At 41.3% G+C, this 27,683-nt stretch overlaps 2 protein-coding genes across 2 annotated transcripts; one reads left to right on the top strand and one right to left on the bottom strand.

The window, feature by feature from the left end:
* Nucleotides 1–7,886: 7,886 nt before the first annotated feature.
* Nucleotides 7,887–9,246, bottom strand: snrpc (small nuclear ribonucleoprotein polypeptide C). Its single transcript, XM_085962646.1, has one exon. The coding sequence runs from the start codon at nucleotides 9,159–9,161 to the stop codon at nucleotides 8,676–8,678; it is 486 nt and encodes a 161-aa protein (XP_085818772.1). The 5' UTR covers nucleotides 9,162–9,246; the 3' UTR covers nucleotides 7,887–8,675.
* A 203-nt stretch (nucleotides 9,247–9,449) lies between these two features.
* On the top strand, nucleotides 9,450–26,990 carry tmem50a (transmembrane protein 50A). Its single transcript, XM_085962645.1, has 7 exons — nucleotides 9,450–9,559; nucleotides 17,384–17,493; nucleotides 18,719–18,831; nucleotides 21,824–21,891; nucleotides 22,694–22,786; nucleotides 23,961–24,021; nucleotides 24,164–26,990. Exons 2-7 carry the CDS (start codon nucleotides 17,395–17,397, stop codon nucleotides 24,207–24,209), a joined length of 480 nt encoding a protein of 159 aa, XP_085818771.1. The 5' UTR covers nucleotides 9,450–9,559; nucleotides 17,384–17,394; the 3' UTR covers nucleotides 24,210–26,990.
* Nucleotides 26,991–27,683: the final 693 nt, after the last annotated feature.

Genomic DNA, 27,683 nt, shown 5'->3' on the forward strand with positions numbered 1-27,683 from the left:
AGGTTCCTTTCACTCAGCAAATCTCGTGTTTTACTTGTCTTGGTACAGATGCTAATAACTTCCATGTTGGTAAAGCTTTAAGTTTATATTTTCCTTCCTTTTTAAATCTGTGACTCAACAGCTTTCCCTAGTTTCCAAATCCCTGTTTGTTTGTTTTTTTTTGCTGGGGTTTCAAATTGGTTCGCCTGCAAATTAGATCTTTTTCCTTCTTTATCTCTCCCTTCTGTTTCAATTCCTTACATTATCTGTTGCCTCTTTATCTTTAGCTCCTCCCCATCAAGCCTTTGGCTCTCTGCACTGTTTCTTTTTATTTTCCAGGAGTCGGGTTATAGAATCCAGGTCCTTTGAGGATTCTTCTTCCACCCTCTTAGTCATAACTAACTGCTACGTTTAATGCTTAATTCACGGTATTGGTGAATTAGGTTTGTACGCTACGTTGTTCGCCCCTATAGCGTCACCTTAGTTAATTTCTTGCTTTCTGTTAGTCACTTCGTTTTGTTAGACACACACCAACCCTTTAGTTCCAAGGTTTCGGTACTGTGGGATCTGTAGCTCCCGGCGTCCTACTTGATCCTGGCCATCACGTGGGACTACTGTCCTCTTAATTCAGGCTCAGGCTAGGTGCTGGGGACAGACCTCACCCTTGTCCGTTCTAACCTCTTTATGACCGTAGGGTTTTATCTCATTCACTCACCACGGTGCACCCATTCATTCAATTGTTGAGATTTCGCCGTCTCACGGATTTTAGGGAACTATCTGCCCCTAACTGAGGTATCACCGCCTCATGGTCCTTAGGGAACTACCTGCCCCAAAGGTTGGTAGGGAACTACCTGCCCCTACTGAGGTTTTCCCGCCTCACGGTCCTTAGGGAACTACCTGTCCCAAAGGTTGGTAGGGAACTACCTGCCCCTACCCCTACTGCAGTTTACTTTTTAACCGCCTTCAATTAAAGGTGTCTTTCTTTTTATAGTTCTTTTATACGTCGATTCTGACTCAACGTCTCGCCAGCGATTAACCCCTAATTTTACAGGTGGTAATTAAAACATACTCACCCGTCTTAGGTTAACGCTGTCCGAGAGTCTGGTTCAGAACGCAGATCCCATCCTCGTCGCCAATTGATGTAAGCCCCCAAAGTGTGGACTAAGTGATATACAAAGTCAACAACACTGGCTTGTTATAAGAAAGACAAACCCAATAATTGAAGTAAAAACGGTTTATTCAGGCCTGGGGAGCTATGGCTCTTGCGTCCCAACACAAGGCTCCGACTCCACCGAATCTCTTGAGGTGCACACAGTTATACAAAAATTAAGGCCCTGTCCTAAAGGCGGGGATAAGCTTATTAGCATATACAGAATTATAGTTAAATTGTAATTATAAAACCGTGACATTCCATTCTTCCAGTCGCTTACAAATCTCACATTTCGTTATCGGTTGGTCCTGTTACTTTCTCATGACCCAGGGGCCTCAACTTTATTACTTTACGATCGTCCATTTGCTGTTGTCAGATGGCTTGGTCTTTTTAAGTATTTCTCTAAGATAGTAGATCTTTCCAAAGCGGGCAATCCGCAGATTTTCTGTCTCTCTCTCTTAAATTATTTCTACAGAGCAAAAACACTTTAGTTAGTTAAAAGAATAGAACCCTATTGAGCTTCACACTTAACAAACCCTTAAGTGCAAGGGTGTCGACTTGCGTGGCCGAACCCATATATCTCTCCCTCTTTCTAAGGGGTTGTTTTGACAGTTTTAATCTCTCAGCAGTTAACCCGTAGTCCTGTTTAAACCGTATCTGGGTTTATACAACTTTTACAGACTTCTATTGTTCAACTCGGAGCACGAATTAACCTATTCCCTCCATTTTGTATATTGGTGTTACAGATGAATCCTGGTTTGTTTTTCCTTATTAAATCCAATTTTTAATATCTTACTTCAACAGATATTTAAAAGTTCAATTTTAAGTTATCGCCTAGGCCCCATTGTGGCAAGGTTTATGAAATTGACTTTGCGATGGTAGCAAATATGCTGCAATCCACAGTGTGGGACTGATGTTTTCTACTGCAATTAGATTTTAAAGATCATAAAGTAGGCCATCTACCCCCTGTCTCTGCACCTACTTAATATCAGTTACATCTCCAGCTTTTTCCAGTTCTGATGAAGGGTCCCAGACCTGAAACGTTAACTCGGTTTCTCTCTTCACGGATGCTGCCTGGCCTGTGAGTATTTCCAGCATTTTCTGTTGTTATTTTACATTATGGACAAGCTTACCTCAGTATGAAAAAGATATTTAGTAGCATACAGAGTACACAATAGGACTACTATTCCCAATAAATAACATTTGTACCTAAACATAAATTTAGGATGTAACCAATTAGCCTTGTTAACGATCTCAATGGAGTGTCCACAGGAAAGTAGAGTTTGTTGATGATGCACGAATGGAAGATCATGGTGGATGGTCCAGTTATTGCCAATTCTTTATAACCAAGGACTAGTCTTTCATTACGGGAAACGATTACATATTTCACGAGGAACACTCACCTTGTAAGATATGCAGCATGCAACAGCCATATGTTTAGAGGCAATATTTAAGAAGTCAAGTTTTCTTAGCTGAAATACTTGTTCAAAGTGCTGTCCTATTTCATAAAACAGATTAGCCTCAACTTAATTTTGATGGACTTTAAAAAATAAATAGTTTCTACCATGAGACATTGGCTGCTTCACAAGAACAAACAGGAAGCATGATTTCAATCCAAGCTGAGGGGTCCTGAAAAAGCAGACAGGAAATTCAGATTTCCATGTTTTGTTTCCATGGATCAGGAACTCAGACCAAATTGGAGAGGCATACCACTTCCTGTATACCCAGCACAGAACACTCCATCACAGTGACATCATTTGAGTGGCCAGGCAAGAAGGGAGCTCCATGGGTCTTCAGTTAACATTGATCTACTGAAGTTGGGAAGTACTTTGAACAGGTCAGTAAATAAGAACACAAATCTTTCAGCCCGGGTCTGGGTTCAATTTCTATACAGACTAATCAAATGAACATAGTCAGTTATAACAGGCCCAAGAGAAATGAATTTGAACAGTCTGATCCCAGTCCCAAGTGAGTAAAACAAATGAACTTGCATTTATATAGCACATTTCACAACCTCAAGACACCCCAAAACACATCACAGCCAATGAAGTAAAAAGCTAGCATCAGTAATGGTGACCATGAAACCACTGGATTGTCATAAAAACCCATCTGGTTCACTAATATCCTTCAGGGAAGGAAATCTGCCGTCCTTACCCAGTCTGGCCTATGTGACTCCAGACCCACAGCAATGTAGTTGACTCTTAACTGCCCTCTGAAATGGCCTAGCAAGCCATTCAGTTGTGTAAGAACATAAGAAATAGGAGCAGGAGTAGGCCAATCGGCCCCTCGAGCCTGCTCCGCCATTCAATAAGATCATGGCTGATCTGATCCTAACTGCCAATCCACTATCACAGAACCATCTCCTGAATCTAACAGAATTAGACACACGAAATAGGAGCAGGATCAGGCTACACGGCCCCTGGGCCCGCTCCGCTACCCACAGGGCCATGTCCGATCTGAACCTAGACTCATGTCCAAATTCCTGCCTGCTCCCCGTAACCCTTAATTCCCTTTACTTCTAGGAAACTGTCCATTTCTGTTTTAAATTTATGTAATGATGTAGCTTCTACAGCTTTTTGGGGCAGCATATTCCATGGACCTACCACCCTCTGAGTGAAGTAGTTCCTCCTCATCTCAGTTTTGAAAGAGCAGCCCCTTATTCTAAGACTACGCCCCCTAGTTCTAGTTTCACCCATCATCGGGAACATCTTCCCCGCATCCACCCGATCCAACCCCTTCACAATCTTATATGTTTCAATAAGATCGCCTCTCATTCTTCTGAACTCCAATGAGTAGAGTCCCAATCTACTCAACCTCTCTTCATATGTCCATCCCCTCATCCCCGGGATTAACCGAGTGAACCTTCTTTGTACTGACTCGAGAGCAAGTATGTCCTTTCTTAAGTATGGACACCAAAACTGTACGCAGTATTCCAGGTGCGGTCTCACCAATACCTTGTACAACTGGAGCAATACCTCCCTATTTTTATATTCTATCCCCCTAGCAATGAAAGCCAACATTCGATTGGCCTTCTTAATCACTTGCTGCACCTGCATACTAAACTTTTGAGTTTCGTGCACCAGGACCCCCAGATCCCTTTGTATTCAGTACTTTCCAGTTTCTTGCCATTAAGGTAATAACTTGCTCTACGATTTTTCATGCCAAAGTGCATAACCTCACACTTTCCAGTATTGTATTCCATCTGCCAAATCTCTGCCCACTTACTTAGCCTGTCTATGTCCCCTTGCAGGTTTTTTATGTCCTCCTCACTCACTACTTTCCCTCCCATCTTAGTATCATCTGCAAACTTTGATATGTTACACTCGGTCCCCTCCTCCAAATCATTAATATAGATTGTAAAGAGTTGGGGACCCAGCACTAACCCCTGCGGAACACCACTAGTTACTGATTGCCAGTCTGAGAATGAACCATTTATCCCAACTCTCTGCCTTCTGTTAGATAGCCAATCCTCTATCCATGCCAGAATATTACCCCCAATCCCGTGATTTCTTATCTTAAGCAATAATCTTTTGTGTGGCACCTTATCAAATGCCTTTTGGAAGTCTAAATACACTACGTCCACTAGTTCCCCTTTATCCACCCTATATCTTACTTCCTCAAAGAACTCCAGCAAATTTGTCAAACATGACTTCTCCTTCATAAAACCATGCTGACTTTGTCCTATTAAATTATGATTATCCAAATGTCCTGTTACTGTCTCCTTAATAATGGACTCCAAAATTTTACCTACCACAGATGTTAGGCTAACCGGTCTATAGTTTCCAGCCTTCTGTCTACTGCCCTTTTTAAATAAGGGTGTTACATTAGCAGTTTTCCAGTCTGCCGGGACCTTTGCCGAGTCCAGGGAGTTTTGGAAAATTATTACCAATGCATCCACAATCCCTACCTCCACTTCCCTCAAGACCCTAGGATGTAAGCCATCAGGTCCAGGTGATTTATCCGCCTTGAGTCCCATTATTTTACCGAGTACCACTTCCTTAGTGATTTTGATCGTGTTTAGCTCCTCCCCCCCTTTAGCCCCCTGTTTGTCCAGTGTTGGGATATTCTTAGTGTCTTCTACTGTAAAGACTGATATAAAATATTCATTGTGTTTTTGCCATCTCCATATTTCCCACCATTAATTTCCCGGTCTCATCCTCTAAGGGACCAACATTTACTTTAGCCACCCTTTTTCTTTTTATATACCTATAAAAACTCTTACTATCTGTTTTTATATTTTTTGCTAATTTACTTTCATAATCTATCTTCCCTTTCTTAATCAATCTTTTTGTTATTTTTTGCTATCTTTTAAAGTTTTCCCAATCCTCTATCCTCCCACTAGATTTGGCTACCTTATATGCCCTTGTTTTTAGTCGAATACTATCCTTAATTTCTTTACTTAGCCACGCATGGCTGTCTTTTCTTTTACACCCTTTTCTTCTCAGTAGAATATATATTTTTTGGAAGTTGTAAAATAACTCCTTAAATGTACACCACTGATCATGTATCGTCTTACCCTTTAATCTATTTTCCCAATCCACTCTCATACCTTCATAGTCTCCTTTATTCAAGCTTAGCACGTTTGTTTGAGATCCAACCTTCTCACCCTCTAATTGAATATGGAATTCAACCATGTTCTGGTCACTCATTCCAAGGGGATCCTTTACTAGGACATTTTTTATTAATCCTGTCTCATTACACAGGACCAGATCTAAGGTTGCTTGCCCCCTGGTCGATTCAGTTACATACTGCTCAAGAAACCCATCCCGAATACACTCAATGAACTCATCCTCAAGGCAGCCCTGCCCAATTTGATTTGTCCAATTAATATGATAGTTAAAATCCCCCATAATTATAGATGTTCCCTTATTACAAGCCTCAACTATTTCCTGATTGATACTCCGTCCAACAGAGTTGCCACTGTTCGGAGGCCTATAGACTACGCCCACTAGTGTTTTTTTCCCCTTATTATTCCTTACCTCCACCCAAACTGTTTCATTATCCTGATCTTTTGACCCAATATCATTTCTCTGTATTACAGTGATTCCTTCCTTTATTAACATAGCCACCCCACCTCCCCTTCCTTCCTGTCCTTCCTGATCGTTAAATAACCTGGTATGTTTAATTCCCAGGCAGTCACCCTGCAGCCATGTTTCTGTAATGGCCACAAGATCATACCCATATGTAGTTATTTGTGCCATTAACGCGTCTATTTTGTGACGAATGCTACGTGCATTCAGATAGAGAACTTTCAAATATGTTTTGTGACACTTAGTTCCTGCTTTTGCCCTTTTTATTACTTTACCTTTTATTCCATACCTTCTGCCCCTTCCTGACACGCTCTGGTTTTTAATTTCCCCACTGCTACCTAAGTCTATGACCTTCTCTGTTGTCATTTTTATTATTTGCTCTCTAGGAATCTCCCCCCCCCCCCCCACTACCACCTTCTCAAGGGAAATAAATGCTGGCACTGCCAGTGACTTACACATCCAATCTCAAGCCACATCACAGCCAATTAAGTACTTTGAAGTGTACTTGCTTGTCATGTAGGGAAGTACAGCAGCCAAAACAGCAACAAGATAAGTGACCAGATAATGTTTTGGTGATATTGGTCATGGGATAAATGTTGGCCAGGACACTGGGAGAACTTCCCTGCTCCTCTTCAAATATTGCATGGGATCTGTCACAACAACTCGAGAGGGCAGACTTGGTTTATCATCTCATCCAAAAGACAGCAGTATTAAAGTGTTAGGCTAGATTATGTGCTCAAGTCTCTGAAGTGGGGTATGAACCCTTGATCTTCTGACTCAAGAGGAATGAGTGCTAACACTGAACCAATCCTGGAGACCTTACGTATTGGAGCAGGAAATGCACAAATGTCACATTGGTGCAGAAATGCTGGTCTTACATAATTGCAGTGAAGGCAGAATGTGGCACTTGCACTGGCAAGGTTCAAGACAGACACAAGATAGGTTAGAAACATTCTATTCCTCTATATACAGGAAACTTTCTACTATCCGGCACTGACGGGACCGAGCTGGTGCCGGTCGATCAACACCGCCAGAGAAACCAGCGCTAATGTTAAAACATTCGGAGCTTCTGAGCTCCGTATCTAGCAACAAACCCTGTTGCTTAGCAACAGCTTCAAAACAGTCAACGCAGCTTGCAAGCATCTCTGTAGCTAAGCAACAGCTTCAGCTAGACGCTTGCAGAGCCAGGAATGGAGAAAAAAAGCAACAAAAAGTAAAAAAAGTTATCTGAACCGACTCCTGAACTTTGCCGGTGGCTAGAGCATTCCGGAGATTTAACCTCTGTTTAAACGAAAGTTTCCTGTAGCTTCATTTTTGACAGCAGGAGTTATGCATTACTGGTGTTTCTAAATCGCTCAGTGGAATAAAACTGCCATGCCTCACTTCTTTTAATTATATACAATGAGTATGTTAGAATCTGGAATATAATCTACATGGGGTAACCCTCATTCTTCTACAAATACACACCAACTAACAGCTCTAGCATAATCATATCCTCAATTAGTTAATTTTGCAAAATTTGTACAGTAGACCAGATTAAAGTTGTACAATAAGCTTCGCAAAATGAGATCGTGCCATTTATGAATTCCTTCTACTGTTGGGCAATCAACTCACCTAGTAACACGTAGTATTTGAGATGAACAATTATTTCTGTTGGTTGACACCAAGTTTCAAGTCCAAAACAGCGGCTTCATTATATCCTTTGTAAGACAGCAAAATAAACCAGGTCTGTCCAAATTCTGAAGTTTATTATAGAGATTTAAAAAAACTTAATATTTCCACCACTAAATTAAGGATTGCAAAAAAAATGCAACAAAATAAATGGTTATGTTTAATATCAGTGCACTTTCAAGTTACGTTTTTCAGCTGGTTGGTTCAGCTACTCAAAACCAGTGAAGAAATAAGAAACTCCAGATACAATTTAATCCAATATTTTATGACTAAATGCCTTTGCACAGTCAACTGGGTCAGCCACAGCAGCGGGTCTTTGATTTAGTAGATAAAAACAAAATTTAGTCCTGCAAAAGAACTCGAGGATTTCCAACCATCCATCGGCTTTCCGGCCAAGGAATGACATGTGGCACAGGAAGACCAGAAATTAATGGACAATTTGAAAGCCAGTGTCTTTTATCTGCCGAATACAATGGGGCAATATGTATATAATCAGAAAAATGTTACACAAGCCGTCTGTTTTCTGCAAAATCCATAGAAATCCAGAATCGGTGAAACTCTCTTTCTAAACTGGGCATTGCCCATTTACAAATGTGAAAGTTACACAAATTGAGATTACAGATGGTCGTTCAGTAGGAATCGCGGACTTGCAAGCCAGAAATCCGCTCGCATTAACCACAGCGGGCTGGTAGCAATAAAGATGGCGGCAGACATGCGATTGGCCACAATTTATAAAAGACGGTTACAAATCTGATCTTCAAACGGCGCCGCTGCCCTCCGACTGGCTTTGGTTCAGGGGGTTAGGAAAAGCTGCACTGAGTAAACTTCCCGCCTCAAGTCACGGCTCATCTGCCCGAACGTATCACTCCAGGTCTCGAAGGTATCATCATCGGCCGGTGAGGCCCCATCATCGGGCCCTGCATCATGGACATCGGGCCTCCGATCGGCGGCCTCATCCCCGGGCCCACCAGCATCATCCCGGGCGGCGCTGGGCCCATCATCGGCATCATGGGCGGCCCTCCCATCGGGGGCCCCGGCAAGATAGCAGGGCGCGGCGGCGGCACGCCGACATTGCCCGGCGGAGGCGGGATGGCGGCCCCGGCGGGAGGCGGGCCGGCCGGCGCCGGGAAGGGGGCGGTGGGGGGGATTTTACCCTGGCGGAAAGCGGCTGTCGTCTTGTCGATCAGGCTCTGGGCCTGCTCCTCCATCCATTTCTGGTAATAGTCCTTGACGTTCTCTTTGTGCTTGCGGCCCTCGCAGTGCGTTTTGCGGACAGATGGGGAATCGTGCGTGAGGTAAGTATCACAGTAATCACAATAATACTTCGGCATTTTGTCGGCTCGACGGCGGCGCGGCTGTTGTTGTGCGCATGTGTCGCGAGCCGCCCCTCTTTGTATAAAATCGGATGACGTCACCTGATGGTCCAGGCCCGACTAGGCATGCGCGTTCCCACTTCGCTGCTGAAGCGCATGCGTCGCACGGTCACCTGGCGTTTCCGAGAGCAAAAGTATTGCTTTTTTCGACGGAACGTCACGGATTACGTCATGGTTCATGCCCCCCCCCAAAACAGGCATGCGCACGCGCCGCAAGATCACCTGGCGTCTGCGACATTGGATTGACGTCACGAATCACGTGATAGTCCGGACCTATTACGCATGCGCGTTAGCACCGTTGCTGAGAGAAAGGAGTGAGCATTGTTTGTGGTCGTTTTTTATCGGCGGACAAGCAAGTATGGATTGTCTTTAATTTCTCGGTTATGTTTTTTTTTAACGATTTAACTATTTTATTTGGGATGTTTGCTTTGCTGCTGTGTAGTTTGCGGTCGTCGTTGCCGTTGTAAGTTAAGGTACACTAGGCCGTTGCCATATAATTAAAGGAATGGTCGCAGCTGTGTGTGGAAGTTTTGGTAGAATGAGCATGCGCACACCCAGCACTCCTTGCATGGGAAATGTCGTTTTTTTAACAACAGATTTTCAGCCACAGAAAACGGAGTGGAAGTCCTGCAGGACCATAAATCCCGAGAGCCTTGCAAGGCCTAGTCATTCACTTCTCAGGCTCGTTTCAGCAAAATCTTGTGACTGCTTTACATTCTCCAACAATTTCGTTAACATTAATTTATTAAATGGATCATTCTTTCACATAACTGGCGAGAAGGTGTTGGTAGTGCTTTAAGCAAATGCAATGCAAATTTTTGAATGCATTGATTTAGGTTATTTGGGTAATTTAGGATTGTAAGTATTTTACTGTGTTCAGGAATATCAATTTTGAAGTGGAAGAAACTGGTTTTTATTTTGTGTACATAACATAAGAAATAGGAGCAGGAGTAGGCCATTAGGCCCTTTGAGCCTGCTCTGCCATTCAATGAGATCATGGCTGATCTTCTGCCTCAACTCCATTCGCCGGCCCTATCGCCTCCTTACTAGTCAGAAATCTATCGACTACTGTTTTGAATATACTCAATGACTGAGCCTCCGCAGCCCACTGGGGTAGAGAATTCCAAAGATTCACCACCCTCTGTGAAGAAATGTCTTCTCATCTCAGTCCTGAATTGGGAGCCCCTTTATCCTGAGGCTGTGGCCCCTGGTTCTAGACTTCCCTGCCAAGGGAAACATTCTCCTAGTATCCATCCTATCAAGCCCTGTAATAATTTTGTATGCTTCAATGAGATTCCCCCTCATTCTTCTGAATTCAAGAGAATACAGGCCTAGTTTACTCAATCTCTTCTCATATGACAGTCCCGACATCCCAGGAATCAATCTTGTGAACCTTTGTTGCACTCCCTCTATGGCAAGTATATCCTTCCTTAGGTAAGGAGATGAAAATTGTACACAGTACTCCAGGTGTGGTCTTACCATGGCCCTATATAATTAGAGTAAGACTTCTTTGCTACTGTACTCAAATCCTCTTGTAATGAAGGCCAGCATACCATTTGCCTTCCTAATGGCTTGCTACACCTGCACATTCACTTTCAGTGACTCGTACCAGGACACCCAGGTTCCTTTGAGCATCTGTATTCCTCAATCTTTCACCATTTAGGAAATACTCTGCCTTTCTATTTTTTCTACCTTTTTAAAATATGCTGGTATGCCATAATTGTTACTCCATTAGTAACAGCAAATTGTTGAACAATGCAAATATTACTGCATTGAAAGCACTCATTTGTTACATTTTATAATCTGCACTAGTTGATTGTGTTGAATTGAGCATAGTAAATTAGAGAACATGATCACACACTCCTGTTTCCCCACCCCATTCCACTAGCCCCTTGATTATCCATTATTGGGATGCTTTTAGAGTCTTCGCCCGTGAAGACCGATACAAAAATTTGTTCAAAGTCTCTGCCATTTACCTGTTTCCCATTATTAGTTTCCCAGACTCATCCTCTAGGGGACCAACATTTACTTTAGCTACTCTCTTCCTTTTTATATACCTGTAGAAGCTCTTACTGTCTTTTTATATTTCTTGCTAGCTTACCAAGGGGCAGAAAACGTTAGTGGGAGTTGTATACAGACCCCCAAACCGTAATGTTGGGGATGGCATTAAATGGGAAATTAGAGACGCATGCAATAAGGGCACAGCAGTTATGGGTGACTTTAATCTACATATAGATTGGGTTAACCAAATTAGTAACAATATTGTGGAGGAGGAATTCCTAGAGAGTATATGGGATGGTTTCCTGGGTCAATATGTCGAGGAACCAACTAGAGATCAGACCATCTTAGACTGGGTATTATGTAATGAGAAAGGATTAATTAACAATCTTGTGCGAGGCCCCTTGGGGAGGAGCGATCGTAATATGATAGAATTCTTCATTAAGATGGAGAGTGAAGCAGTTGACTCAGACTAGGGTCCTGAATTTAAATAAAGGAAACTACAATGGTATGAGGCGCGAGTTGGCTAGGATGGATTGGGGAACGTTACTTAAAGGGTCGATGGTGGATAGGCAATGGCAAACATTTAAAGATTGCATGGATGAACTACAGAATTTGTTTATCCCTGTCTGGCATAAAAATAAAAGAAAAATGGTGGCTCAACCGTGGCTATTGAGGGAAATTAGGGATTGCATAAGATCCAAGGAGAGGACATATAAATTGGCCAGAAAAAGCGGCAAACCTGAGGATTGGGAGCAGTTTAGGATTCAGCAAAGGAGGACAAAGGGATTAATTAAGAGGGGGAAAATAGAGTATGAGAGTAAGCTTTCAGGCAACATGAAAACTGACTCAAAGCTTCTATAGATATGTGAAGAGAAAAAGAATGGTGAAGTCAAGCGTAGGTCCCTTGCAGTCAGAATCAGGGGAATTTATAATGGGGAACAAAGAAATGGCAGACCAATTAAATACATATCACAAAAGAGGACACAAATAACCTCCCAGAAATGTCGGGGAACATAGGGTCTACTGAGAGGGAGGAACTGAATGAAATCAGTATTTGTAGGGAAATGGTGTTGGGAAATTGATGGCATTGAAGGCCGATAAATCCCCAGGACCTGATAATCTACATCCTAAGGTACTTAAGGAAGTGGCCCTAGAAATAGTAGATGTGTTGCTGGTCATCTTCCAAAATTCTATAGACTCTGGAATAGTTCCCATGGATTGGAGGGTAGCTAATGTAACCCCACGATTTAAAAAAGGAGGTAGAGAGAAAACGGGGAATTATATACCAGTAAGCCTGACATCGGTAGTGGGGAAAATGCTAGAGTCCATTATAAAAGATGTACTAGCAGAGCACTTGGAAAACAGTGACAGGATTGGACAAAGTCAGCATGGATTTACAAAAGGTAAATCATGCTTTGACTAATCTACTGGAATTTTTTGAGGATGTAACTGGTAGAATAGATAAGGGAGAACCAGTGGATGTGGTGTATTTGGACTTTCAGATAAGAGATTAGCGTGTAAAGTTAAAGCACATGGGATTGGGGGTAAGGTACTGACTTGGATAGAGAACTGGTTGGCAGACAGGAAGCAAAGAATTGGAATAAACGGGTCTTTTTCCGAGTGGCAGGCAGTGATTAGTGGGGTACCGCAGGGATCGGTGCTAGGACCCCAGTTATTCCCATTATAAATTATCTAGACGAGGGAACTAGATGCAATATCTCCAAGTTTGCAGACGACACAAAGATGGGTGGGCATGTGTGCTATGAGGAGGATGCAGAGAAACTCCAGTATGATTTGGACAGGTTGGGTGATTGGGCAGATGCATGATAGATGCAGTATAATGTGGATAAATGCGAGGTTATCCACTTTTGGTGGCAAAAACAGGAAGGCAGATTATTATCTGAACGGCAATAGATTGGGAGAAGGGGAAGTGCAACAAGACCTGGGTGTCCTTGTGCACCAGTCACTGAAGGTAAGCATGCAGGTGCAGCAGGCGGTTAAGAAGGCAAATGGTATGTTGGCCTTCATAGCGAGAGGATTCGAGTACAGGAGCAAGGGTGTTTTGCTGCAGTTGTACAGGGCCTTGGTGAGACCGCACCTTGAGTATTGTGTGCAGTTTTGGTCGCCTTATCTGAGGAAGGATGTTCTTGCCATGGAGAGAGTGCAGCGAAGATTCACCAGATTGATACCTGGGATGGCAGGAATGACGTATGAGGAGAGATTGGGTCGATTGGGCTTGTATTCGCTAGAGTTTGGAAGAATGAGAGGGGATCTCATTGAAACTTATAAAATTCTAACAGGACTGGACAAACTAGATGCAGGAAGGATGTTCCCGATGGCAGGGGAGTCCAGAACCAGGGGTCACAGTCTAAGGATAAGGGGTAAGCCATTTAGGACTGAGATGAGGAGGAATTTCTTCACCCAGAGAGTGGTGAACCTGTGGAATTCTCTACCACAGAAGGCAGTTGAGGCCAATTCATTAAATATATTCAAGAAGGAGTTAGATATATTTCTTAAGGCTAAAGGGATCAAGGGATATGGGGAGAAAGTAGGGACAGGGTACTGAGTTTGGATGATCAGCCATGATCTCATTGAATGGCGGAGCAGGCTCGAGGGGCCGAATGGCCTACTCCTGCTCCTATCTTCTGTTACTCTCATAAGCTATCTTCTCTCTAATGTTTTTTTAGTCGTCCTATGCTGGTTTAAAATAAATTCCCAATCCTCTGGCCTTCCACTATTCTTAGCAACATTGTATGCTTTTGTTTTCAATTTGATACCAGCCTTTACTTCCTTTGTTAGCCACAGATGGTTCATCCGTCTCTTGGAGTCTATCTCAGTGGAATATATCTTTGCTGAGAGCTATGAAATATCTCCTTAAAAGTTTGCCACTGCTATTCTAGTCTTACCCTGTAATATATTTTCCCAGTCTATAACCAAGTCTGCCTTCATACCTTTTGTAATTACCTTTGTTTAAGTTCAGGACACTAGTTTGAGACCTAGCTTTCTCACCATCAAACTGAATTTTAAATTCTACCATGCTGTGCTCACTCTTCCCAAGAGGATCCTTCACTTCGACATCATTAATTAATCCAGCCTCGTTGCACATTACCAGATCTAAAATAGTCTTCTCCCTGTGGTTCCACAGCATATTGTTCCAAGAAACCATCCCGTATACACTCCAAGAACTCTTCCTCAAGTCTACCTTTGCCAATTTGCTTTGTCCAATCAATATGAAGATTAAAATCTCCCATGATTATAACCGTACCTTTCTTACAAGCCTCTATTAGTTCTTGATTTATACTCTGTTCTACAGTGTGGCTACTGTTTGAGGGCCTGTAGACCACTCCCATCTGTAACTTCTTACCCTTATTATTTCTTATCTCCACCCAAACTGATTCTATGTCTTGATCTTCTAGGCCAATATCATTTCTTATTATTGCACTGATCTCATCCCTTATTAACAGAGCTATACCACCTTCTTTTCCTTTCTGCCTATCCTTACGAAATGGCAAATACCCCTGCATATTCAGTTCCCAGCCTTGGTCACCTTGCAACCACATGTCTGTAATGGCTATCAGATCATACCCATTTACTTCTATTTGTGCTGTCAACCCATCTATCTTGTTATGAATGCTGTGTGCGTTCAGATAGAGTTTTTAATTTTGTCTCTTTACCATTTCCCCCTACTCTGACCCCTCTTTCTGATGCACTTTTATGTGTATAGGCTCTGTCCCTTCCTGTCACGCTCTGGCTATCATTACCACCATCGCTACCCTGCACTTTTGCCTTCTAATTTTTTTTTGACTTTTTAAATTTCCGCTCAGTGTACCCCCCCCCCCCCCCCCTATTACCTCTGATTCTTTCCGTTTGTGCATCCTGCTTGCGCCCCACCATTGGCGAATGTGCCTTTGACTGTTTAGGCTCTGGAATTCACCAAACCCTGCTGCCTCCACCTCCTTTTTGTTGCCCTCCTTAAAACCCACCTCTTTGACCAAGTTTTTGGTCGCCCCTCGTAATATCGTCTCCTTTCTCTGTTTATTTTATTTCTCAGATTCAAAGTGGATGACCTCTCGCTTTCCCACATTGAATTCCATCTGCCATAGTTTTGCCCACTCACATAATCTGTCTATGTCCCTTTGTACCTTCTTCCCATCCTCACATCTTGCAACATCTCTTTAATGTCATCTGAAAACTTGAATATGCAACTCTTTCGCCCTTCATTCAAGTCGTTAATATATATGGTGAAAAGCTGAGGCCCCAGTACAGATCCCTATGTGACTACATCTCGTCAATCAGAGAATGAACCCGTTATTCCTACTCTGTTTCCTACCTTGCAACCAATTACCAACCCATATCACAAGGTTACCTCCAATTCCATGTGATCTTATTTTTGCTGATAATCTCTTGTGTGGAGCCGTAACAAATTCCTTCTGAAAGTCCACATAGACCCTCTAACCATACTAGTGACGTCCTGGGGAAAAAAAATCAACCAGATTGGTCAGACATGATCTTTCCTCTACAAATCCATGCTGATTCTGTTTGATCAATTGATACTTATCCAAGTCCACAGTCACCCTGTCTCTGATGATAGATTCTAATAACTCCCCATAATTAATGCTAAATTGACAGCTCTGTTGTTACCTGGTTTCTCTCTCTTAAATAATGGAGTGACATTTGCAATTTTCCAATCCAAAAGCATAGTTCCTGAATCTGGAGAGCTTTGGAAAACTATGACTAATGCATCTGCAATCGCTTCACCTATTTCAGTCTCCAACCCAGGGTATTAAATATCAGGTTAATGAAGATTTGTCTATCTGAAATCCAATCATTTTCTCCATTACCATTTTTTAACTTGTATTAAATCCATTAAGTTCCTCATCGTGACTTATTTTTAGGTTTGCTTGCACTGCTGGTAACTTGTCCCCTTCCTGCACTGTGAACATGTTTACAAAGTACTCATTTTAACAACTCTGCCTATTTCTTCTTATCCACTATAGTCTTGCCTGCATCCATCTTTAATGGACCCACATTCCCCTTCACCACACTCTTCAATATATTTATAAAATTTTTGCTGTTAGCTTTAATTTGCTTTGCAATTTTTTTCATATTCCTTTCTGCACCTCTTGCTACATTTTTTGTATCTCATTGTTGCTTTTTATAGCTTTGTCTGCTGGATTTCTACTTTTCCATGCAGTTGTGTAAGCCTTTTCTTTTAGCTTCAGGCTCTCGTGCCTCATTTGTTGACCATGGTTGATTTAATTACACAAGTGGAGTCTTTGGTTTTGTACCATACCAAATACTTCTCTGAATACTTTTCACTGTAGGTTTACCCACTAACAGTTCAGTCTAGTTTACTGTAGTCAATCTATGTTGCATCCCTTCAAAGTTTGCTGTACTTAAATTTAAAACCTTGGTTTGTGACTCTCCCTCAAACCTAACTGTTTTGATCAAGCATTTTAGCAAATTACTTTATCAAGTTAATAAAGCAAACGGGATCCTGGGCTTTATAAAGAGGCAGAGAGTGCAAAAGCCAGGAAGTTATGCTAAACCTACATAAAACACTAGTTTGGCCCCAGCTGGAGTATTGTGTCCAATTCTGGGCACCACACTTTAGGAAGGACATGACGGTTTTGGAGAGGGTACAGAAGAGATTTACTAGAAGGTTCCAGGGATGAGGGATTACAGTTATGTGGCTAGATTGGAGAAGCTGGGGTTCTTCTCTTTAGAGCAGAGAAGGCTAAGGAGAGATTTTTTTACATGTGTTTAAAATAGAGTCAATGAGAGAACCGGTTTCCAGTAGCTGAAGGGTCGATAACCAGAGGGCACAGATTGAAGGTGATTGGTGAAAGAACCAGCGGTGACAGGAGGAAAAACTTTTTCTCACAAGTGGTTAGGATTTGGAATGCACGGCCTGGTAGGGTGGTAGATACAGATTCAATGGTAGCCTTCAAAAGGGAATTGGATAAATACTTGAAGGAGAAAAAATTGCAGGGATATGGAGAAAGAGCGGGGGAGTGGGACTAACTGGATTGCCCTTCGAAAGAGCCGACGCAGACTTGATGGGCCGAATGGCCTCCTTCTGTGCTGTACTGTTCTATGATTTCTATATTTTCCTTAAGTCTGAAACGAGTTTTTTTTTTTAAATGTCATTTATATGGCTTTGTCTCAATTTTTTTTAGAGGTTTATACGATGTCGGGATTTTTAGATAACATCAGATGTCCAGAATGTGAATGTATTGACTGGAGTGAGAAACGGAATGCCATTGCATCAATAGCTGCTGGTGTGTTGGTATGTACCTCCTGCAAATCTATTTTCCTCTTTTAATATAATTATAGAAGTGATTATTTGGAATAGAGTAGGTACAAGATTTGTATGCGAGTGAAGAAGCACTAATAACTTGACACTAACCAAGCTCCCTAGCATCTTGCTCAGAATTTGCCTGCTTATCCCTTCTAATGCTGTTTAAATTATTCTGTTGTGCTCCATGATTGAGTAGCATCCCTATCACTGAAGATATGTATGTTATTGTGTTGATGCAGCATCTAAACATTTGAGTAGAGCACTAAGTATGAGGTGTGTGCTGGGTTAGTTCAGAGTCCAGTACAAGAAACTTTTTTTTTTATCCGGGACCGACGTGGTGCCGGTTCATCAAAAATTCCGGATAACCGAAAGCTATAGTAAAAGATACGGAGCTGAGAGCTCCGTATAAAGCAACAAACCCTGTTGCTTTGCTTCAGAACAATGTCCACAAGTTGCAAGCGTCTCTGTAGCTTAGCAACAGCTTCAGCCACACCCTTGCCTTCCTCCATTTGTTGCTGTGCAAGTAATAAAAGTTACCTGAACCGACTCCTGAATTTTGCCGGTTAACCGACATTTCCGGTTATTTAGGTGCCGGTAAATCGAAAGTTTCCTGTATGTTGAATATTACATGAAGCCTACTCACTTCTATACAACAAACATAAATATTTTTTCCACCCTCTAAAATGTCATCCCCCCTCTTTCCTGAAGACATTACCACCTTGCTGATTTACAATTGCTTAGATACTGGATGTCCTCTGGTACTTCATTCAAGCTAATAGTCATATGTGAGCCTTAACAGTGAGTGTCAGCAGACTATTTGACCATGGGATGGTTATAGCTAAGCCTAATCCCATCTTCACCCAACATTGTACATGCATACGTAGAGGTCACCTATATTATGATCACGAGCAGGAATCCAGTCTGCTTATCCCAATCGAAGGGACTGGGGCAAATTATAACTGTGCTACTGCTGCCTTGGCTTAGAGCAGCTAATGGCACAGATGTGGGATTGGATCTGGGAGCTTCTCAGTCTGTGTTGGTTTACTCTGTGGGTGAACTATTTTTGTTGTGCCTTATTCTGCTAACTTTTTTTCCAAGATATTTTTATTTGTTCTTGGGAATATGCCAATCACTAATGTGAATTAGAGAAAATGAATACTAAATTTTACTTAACCATCCACTTACAGAATTTTGAAGCACTTTGTGTCTTTAGTTTTTCACAGGCTGGTGGATAATCATTGATGCTGCTGTGAAGTACCCAGATATGGAAACATTCAACCATTCCTACCACACTTGTGGAGTTATAGCAACACTTGCATTTCTCATGTAAGTAGAGATGAGCTTTAGCAATGAGATTTATAGTGACTCTCCAGTCCTTGAACATGTTGTCTTCCCAAATCCATACCTATCTTTCCTATAACTGTTTGAATCTCTCCATATCCGGTTTCTGCCCCTGCCACAGAACTGCAATGGCTTTAATCAAAGTCACAAATAACATCCTCTGACATGGTGTACTCTCCTTCCTCATCCTTCTCGATCGTTCTGAAGCCAGTTGACCACACTATCCTCCCCCAATGCCTCTCCTCTGTTAGCTGAGTGGCCCTCACCTGGTGCCACTCTCACTCATCCATTCGTAGCCAGAGAATCCCCTGCAGTGGCTTTTCTTTCTGCACCGTTGCCTCTCGAGTCCCCAAGGATCTATCCTTGGCCCCTGCCTATTTCTCATTTACATGTTGCCCCTTGGCAACCTCAATCCGAAGACGTAACATCAGTTCCTGATTTAAACTAACAACGTCCAGCTGTACCTCCCCACCACCTCTCAACCGCCTCTTTGTCAGATTGGTTGTCCGACATTCAGTCCTTGATAGTGTTGTGGAAAGAAGCCACTCGGAGTCACGAATAGGCTGTGATACGGGAAAACTTTATTACAAGCATGCAGGGGAGAGTCTTCAGCGCACCGAAGTGTCTCAAATTTACAATGGTCGTGGCAGTTTATTTATACATAATCAAGCTACTACCGGCAGTTGATCAACCGTTAATTACCGGTTACGTAGGCTTTGGCAGATGTTTCTTGTTATCTCAACTGTCCCAGTCTCAAGGCCCTTAAGTCTGCTTCCCTGTGATTCTTTTAACCACAATATCTGGCCTTCAGTTCCCCCTTATCTTTTGCTCATTATCCTTGGTTTCAAAGACAAAAACATAGTTTCGTCCAAACTGCTGACGCCTACAGTTTTTAACATCTTAGCTTACATATGGCCAAGCGTCCCATTATTCCTTACGATTACAATGGCTTGTTACTAACATGGCTACTGACATTATTACAGCCTACATTAAAAGGTACTGACTTACACGTGATGGAATAATCACAGATTCTCACCACATCAACACATTGAGCAATGCTACTATCCTATTAGTCCCTCGAGCCAACCACTGGCCCTCCGGGTTGCCTCTTCAATAGGCTGAAACTCTCTTCAATTAAGCATTGGAAAGACTGAAACCATTGTCTGCAGCCCCCACCACAAAAGCCACCAATTCCATCCCCATCCCTGGCCACTGTCCTGGGCTGAACTGAACTGTTTGAAACCTTGGCATCCTATCTGACCCTGAGCCCCTATCCTTGTATCCTCTGCATCATCAGGACCGCCTACTTCCACTTCTGTGACGTCGCTTGTATTCGCCTACTCCTTTCACCCCACCATTGGCAGCTGTGCCTAAACTCCCTTGCCCCTAAAACTCCACCTCTCTTGAAACCTATCTCTCTGACCAAATGTTTAGTCACCCATCTTAATATCCTAATACCTGTAGTCCCTTCTTTGGCTCGGTGTAAAATTTTGTCTGATTGCGTTCCTGTGAAGCGCCATGGGACATTAAAGGCGCTATATAAATGCAAGTTGTCATTTACTCTAGCATTTCTTGTGTAAATAAATGTAGTGCAGTATGCTAGTCATGGTGATCCTCACATGCTTAGCTTGTCAGTACAGATGGGGCCCATCTTCTTCTCCAGATCCAGCTGAATAAAGCAGAGCTTTTATTGTATATTTTTATATTTCAAATCATTCTGGTAAGAGATGAGGACTTCTATTTGAATAGAGCTTTTCACCATTTGTATAATTGCTTTTTAATATGTAGCTTAATTAAGCTTCAATGTTTATACAGGTAACCTGGTTTTGCTAACATGAAGCCTTGTGGACTGTGGCAAAATATTAACCTTCATCTGTACAAAACTGAACAAGGGAAATGGCAACAAGTGTAAAATCAAGTTGTTTATAGAATAGAATAATTTCAAATCAGAATTTGTTAAAACAACAAAGATACTCTTTAACGTGAGGAGTTTTGGTTTTCTGTAGTGAGCTGTGGAAAATTCAGAATAACACCATGGTTTTTGAAGACCTTATGAAAAGGATAATTGAACCTTTTTATTGATCTGTTACTATATTGCATAAATCATGGTTTAGGTTGGAATGCAATATAGCAGAATTTTTTGGGAATTTTGTTTGAGCACAATTATAGTTTGTTTGACTTGCACAGCTCACTCAATATTTTTTTTTAAAAAGCAAACCCTAATGAAAATTGAACATGGCAATTAAACATTGCCAATTGGAATTGACAATTCCAGTTTATTCAAACACTTTTACCCATTCCTGATCGTCTCGTCGTTGCTCCAAGTTTGTTCTTTTTGATAAGCATGTACATGTTTAGCTTTTTGCCGTGCACAACTTCTTGACTACTTCCAATTTCTTCTGCTGACTGGAGTGATTTCACAAGACAGACACAGATGTAGAATCTTGCTTTGCTCTGGAAACCGAGTCCATAACTCTAACATTAGACAAGTTTAGTGTTGCACCAGTGATAAACTTATAATGCAAATGTGCCCTAATCACTTCCTTTTCAAAACTGCAAATCTATATTTCTCCAGTCTTTCCTCATAACTTGGGCCTCTGGTCAGTCTCATGCCTTTTCTCAGAACTGCCTCCAGAGCTTTAATGTCTCCCTAGCGTCTCAGTGAGCAGAATCCAGGTGTGGCCTGACCAGAACACTCTAGTTTCAGCATTATACCTCTGACCTATGCTCATTGCTGTGATTTTGAATAGCGTAATTCCACAGGGATGCAGAAGGCTGGGTTTCCTCGCAAGTACTCGATGATATGCTTACACAACATATATGCAACATGAGTTGTGCTTGTATGTAGTATTTTAAAAATTTGCACTCGTCTTCCAGTCAAGGGAACTGTAATAAATTGGAGATTTGTTTCACATGCATGAATTCTCAATCTCATTCTGATACTAATGAAGCTTGACTTGAAAATGTCTCTTTTTAGGATAAATGCAGTTTCAAATGGACAGGTCCGTGGAGATGGCTATAGTGAAGGTTGTATGGGCCAGACAGGTATTTCTTTTCATTCTGATCAATAATATGAAGTGAATTCTACTACCTGTATGAGGCTGTTTCTGGTTAAATTCTGTTTTTCCTGGGCCTTTTGCCATTTTGTTTCTATTCTGATCGTATGGGTTACGATTCCAAGCTAAGTCTGCCTGAATCCTCTTGGTTTGATAACTGCTTTAACAGAATCAGTTTACAAATGAGAATATAAGTACATAAATAACATTCATCAACTTTTACATTTATACTATAAACATAAATGTTTTCGGTTCCCACTTTTGTAACCAATGAAGAGGGTGCTGCATCTGTGCCCTGTCCTTTATTTTAAATTTCTGCTGTTGGAGTTCTGTCACCCAGTAGAGGATATGCTTCTGGATCTGCTCACCTCTTTGGCAGTCAGAGGAGAATGTCTCTCTCTTATGCATTTGCTTATCCACTATACTAGCAATAGGAGGATGTAGTTCTCCTAACTAGATCAGGAAAGTCATTGCATCTAGGATCTGCTCTTCCATTTAAATAAATAAATAAAAATCTGTGTGCTTTGCTTGTCCTTTTATCATAGCTGAAAGGTACTGTGTTGTGGCAAGATAATAGCCCATCACAATGGTATATAACTCTCATTGTTTATGACTTCTTCATTAATAGAGAATCCTGTCTATAATGCCCAGCTGGTTGTAGCATACTTTTTGAAAGATTCCTGAAGACTGCATTATATAAAGTTGCTACTATATAGTTTAATCAAATTTGGACAGTTTGCTCTCAGTATATTGTATGTTGCATAACCTCATGAGTAGTGATTATCTTTCAGGTGCTCGAATCTGGCTGTTCATTGGTTTTATGTTGGCATTTGGATCTCTCATTGCATCCATGTGGATCCTTTTTGGAGGTTATGTTGTGCCACGTAAGTGAATGCAAGTAATTCCTCTAAACTGCTTTTTGAAAACTCACTTATTTAGTTCCACGCCTGACTTGCTTGAAAAAAATAATTGATTTATTTCTAGCTTTTTTTGAGTCATTGGGTCACTTCCCTGTCAATGCCTCCTAAACATTAAAAAAGAAAGTAACAGAGCACATGGCTTGATCACACATTGTTTGTAATCACTGAGAACTGTGGCTAATGAATTATTGGTTTTTTTTCATACATTTTGGGGTTAAACCTCAGGTTGAGTTTTTAAGATTGGACCTGGCGGTTTATGTATACTGTACAGTTAAGCAATATCCATGATTGATTTTTTTCTAAATTGCACTGGTGGGGGGTAGTAGAGGTAACAATTGCTACAGAACATTACAGGACTTGGGGAAAGCTTTTTTTTGGAAGAGGATATGTAATTGCAATCCATGCAAGAAAAAATCTTTAGTTGCCATGTTCACCATCAAATCCAGTTGAGCTGCAGTTTTGACATGAGTGCAATGCCACTTTAATGCCACTTTCCCTTGCCTGTCTTCATGGTGACTTTGAAGAGGGGAAACATGATTTCCTTAAACTCAAGTCTTGGTATGAAGATCAAACTCAGTTTTGGTATGAAGATCAATCATGGAGTTCCTTGTAGACCCAAATACGTCATTTATCACTGCAGTAGAGGTAGTTTTTCTTGTGTATTTGTACAAGTGTCATCTTGGCTCTGTGTCTTGGCCAACATTTATTTTTCAACCACCACCACCAAAGCAGATTAGCTGATCTCATTTGTGGGACCTTGTTGTAAGTAGTTGCCTCAACAGTGACTTAATTTCTGAACTAATTTGTTTGCTGTAAAGTGCTTTGGGACATCCTGAGGATGTGAAAAGTGTTGCATAAATGCAAGTTCTATTTTTATTTAAAGTTGCCACCATCCATTAGCTCCAACATCAAATAAATCTACTAAAAAGAATCTGTTGGGATATATATAAGCATATATGTATCTATGACTTGAATAGACAAAATGTTTGTGTTCAAAATTGAGGGATATTTTCCAAGTTGTAGGTGCTATATAAATGCATGTTATTGTTGGTTCTGTTTCTCTGTATTTGTATTTTTCAGTTTTAATTTATAAAAAATAAAAAAAAAAGTTGATTTGACTTTTCTTTTCCTTCTTTAGAAAGGCCAGACGTTTACCCTGGTATAGCTGTCTTCTTCCAAAATGCATTTATCTTCTTTGGGTAAGCATATTTGTAGTAGTAGTGTAAAGTCTACATAAGGTCTATTTTCTAAAGCTTTTAAAAATGCACACTAATTCTAAGCAACCGAAATACAGATTTTTAAAAAAAATATTTTTTGCTGATAATTTCTCTTTCCTTGCAGGGGCCTGGTCTTCAAGTTTGGACGTACAGAAGATCTGTGGCAGTAAATATCCAGGCATTGCAGTGTATTGACTATATTCTGTATTTTTCTCATACAACCTGTATCTCTTGCTGTATTTGTTTGTAACTTTTTTGCTGTTGAGTTTACATGCTGCCATTACTCTACAACTTTCCCTCGAGTTTGTCACTCATATCTGACTTTGTAATATTGATATGTGGCTTGTTTTTAAAGGAGCATTGTCAGGATGAGTGACATCTAATAATGTAGAACAGATTAAACTGTTGCCCTTCACAGTAGCAGAATTTAAAATGGTGGAGGATTGCAGATTAAGCATAGCATGATTTTTAAAATAAAGGATGGGAATTTCCTGGCAAGGTGGAATTGGTAAGTTATGTCATAAGTCACGCTGGGTTTCACACCGAACTTTCCAACGTGAACGTGTTCTATAATTTCCTGGGAAACTAATTTGCATAGGGTGCAACAAACTTGCTCGGAAGAGGTGTAACCAAGGATGGGCACCATTTCATACGGTGCTCAATTACTTCTCTCTCAAAGCGCAGTCCATGCATGCACTGCTCCTGGGGGGAGAGGGGGGTGTCCTGGTATGACCATTGTCCCCTGTAATCGTCATTCTTTGTAGCATGCTCCTTTAGAGCATTGCTTGATGGATCTCTCACAGTTATTGGCTCTCCTCATAGGGAATATCCTCTGACCTGGGGCCAGCTGTAACGGTCAAGAGCCAGGTGCTTGTTGGTCTTTTAGGGGGCCGTTTCCATGTTTTCAGTGGACAAGGAATGAGGAGGCGTGTTACTGCTCGAATGTAGCCACAAACAGCGATCAAACACCTTTTGGTAATTGTGACACTTGGGCAGTCCTCTTTCTGACCTGACTAATGATGACATGGTCATACTGGCAGATGCAGCAAATACACCACTGGTCCGCTGCATTAATTTTTGCAGGACTGTTTGGGAGACAGTCCCAGTCTCCAGTGCATACTGGAGAATTTGAATGATGCAAGTATTATACAGATAAAGTTTTGTTGGAAGCAGGATGTTGTTCAAGTTTCACTGCCTGGCACATCACAATTCTGCAACATATTTCTGCCTTGCTTCGATGTGACTTGTGGAACAATGATCCCAGATACATAAACTGCTCTGTCCATTTCACAATCTCACTTGCGAATCTAGAAATTGTAAGTCCATTCTATACACCCTTTGGTGGGAGGTAAGAGTGAGTTTGCTGCTGTGTCCTGCCATGGTGCCGCTCACTCCATGCCTCCTGCCTCTGCTCCTCCTTCATGATGATGGGGAAATGTCTGGTGGGACAACCACTGCAGCTGCTTTGCCATTCTGAACGTGTGGAGTAGAGATCCTATAAATGTTAGCTTTAGGAACTCGCAGGACTCTGGGTCAGAAGAACTGATCCAAGCAAAGTAAGAGACAAGCCAAAAAAAAAATCAGTTCTAAAGAGCGGAAATCAAGCTGCAAATAGTCCAGCCTGCCTGAAAATCATGAGTCATAAATGATGCTACTAGTAGGTGACATTGGGCCCACTTGTGCCTGGATTTCTTGGCCTAACTGAACACCACAAGAAAACTAGCAAGAATCAGATTTGTGCTTGCACCTGTTTTGAATAAAGGCGGAGCTATGTTAAGTTTTGGAGTGTTTCGTCGGAGCTCTCCACAAAAATTCCAGGAAATTAAAATAGCATTAACTGGTTTACCCGTGCCATATTTTCCTTGGAGTTTTGCGCTTGGAAAAAGCTTTACAACGCAGATACGCCATTGTTATGGCAGCAGTTTCCAGGAAATTCCCATCCAATGTATCTTAAATATAGAAGCTTCTGTATATAAAAATAACTTTAATTTGTATAGCACCTTGCACAACTTCAAGATGTCTTGGCACTTTACAGCCAATGAAATACTTTTGATGTGTAGTCATCGTGTTTAACTACTAAAAAAGGACCCGTAAATAGCAATGAGTTAAATTTCTGCATTGTTTGTTGAAATGGTGATGATGGGCTGGTGGTCCACCATGTTGGATACTGCAAAGTTACATCAAAGGTTTCAGGGCTGGTAAGTCTGAGAATCCTGATGACTGTTCCTCTTTAAATTGGCTAGTTCTCCCTTTTCCAATCTGCTGAATCCATAACTGAATTCAGTCTGGCTAGGAAAAGCAAGTAGCAATAGATGATTTGGGTAGCTCAGTGATTGAGGATCATTGCCAGATTTGATGGGGAAATGTTAATACAGGGAGGATCTTGTAATTACAATTTTACACGACAATAGCCTTCATTTTAACTAATTAACTGTGTCTAACCACTTATTTGATGGTGGGGAAACTCCAGTAATCAGATAAGCAGCGGTGGCATCCTTAGAATGTTAGTTTACTTGCAGGTCATGAGTGTAAGTGGCTAAGTTGGCAGCCATGTCGACTATTGGCTTCGATGACCCCCACACATTTTTTGGCTTGGTAGCTAATGTAGTAGTTTTTGATTTTTGTATGTAGTACTGTAACTGTTGCATTCCTGATAATAAGAACTAGTACAAGATTCCCATAAATGCTTTTATAATCCTGTGTTTTGTATATAATTTAGTTTTGCAGAGACATGCAGTGCAAACTTGCAGTTATCATTTATGATCTTTCTCTTGCTTTGGTTAAAGTTACTGTGGGGCTTAATCATGTATTTTAATGACTTGGTAATTCAATTTTTAATTTGTATTAATGAAGTGTACATGCAATGTAACAATTATTGCAAAATTACTAAGTATTAAATCAGTTCAATAAATGGGAGCCAAATTTCAAAGATGGTGTAGCAATAAACTGGACCTATTTGTTGTAATAATTATAATTGTGAGTATCTGCTAATGCAGAAGGTTATTGTATGATGTGCTGTGCCATGGAAGGATCAACTAAGGACCTGTGCCCATAATTCTCTGCACTGTGAATGCTTTAGCTTGGTCACATGATTAGGGATCAACATCAAACATTGCTTCCTCACAAGAAGGGGGTGGAAATATTATTAAATGAGTTGTCCAGGGCTGCTCTTGCAGTCCATCAGCAGATTACAGGGATTTTGGAACTGCTATTTCATCTGTCCTGGCTTGGAATTGTGTATGGCCGAAGAGGGAGAGGAAAATATAATTTGGGAACATTTATGGAGCTATCAATCAGTTGGAAGAAGTGGTTTGGCAAAACCAGTCCGATTGATGCTACTATTGGGGTTAATGTATGAACAGAAAATCGGGCAGGAGAAAGTAGCTAATACCCAGATTCCTGCATTTAAGAATGAATCTGAAGAGATGTTCTGTAAAGAGCACTTTAGCCTAATATGGTCTGAACAATAAAGCATTCATACTACTGGATTAAGGAACTTTGGGTGTGTAATCAGCCTCAGATTGATGAATAGTCATTCGGTATAATAGGACCTGAAATTTTGTGAAAGTGGTGAGCATTCCATAGTAGAAGGCCCAAATTGAAGATGATCAGTCCCTTGATGGGTTAAAATATTTTGCTGATGT

The sequence above is a fragment of the Somniosus microcephalus genome, chromosome 20 (assembly GCF_052327205.1).
Source record: "Somniosus microcephalus isolate GS21.2 chromosome 20, FLI_Smic_1.0, whole genome shotgun sequence".
NCBI lineage: Eukaryota > Metazoa > Chordata > Chondrichthyes > Squaliformes > Somniosidae > Somniosus > Somniosus microcephalus.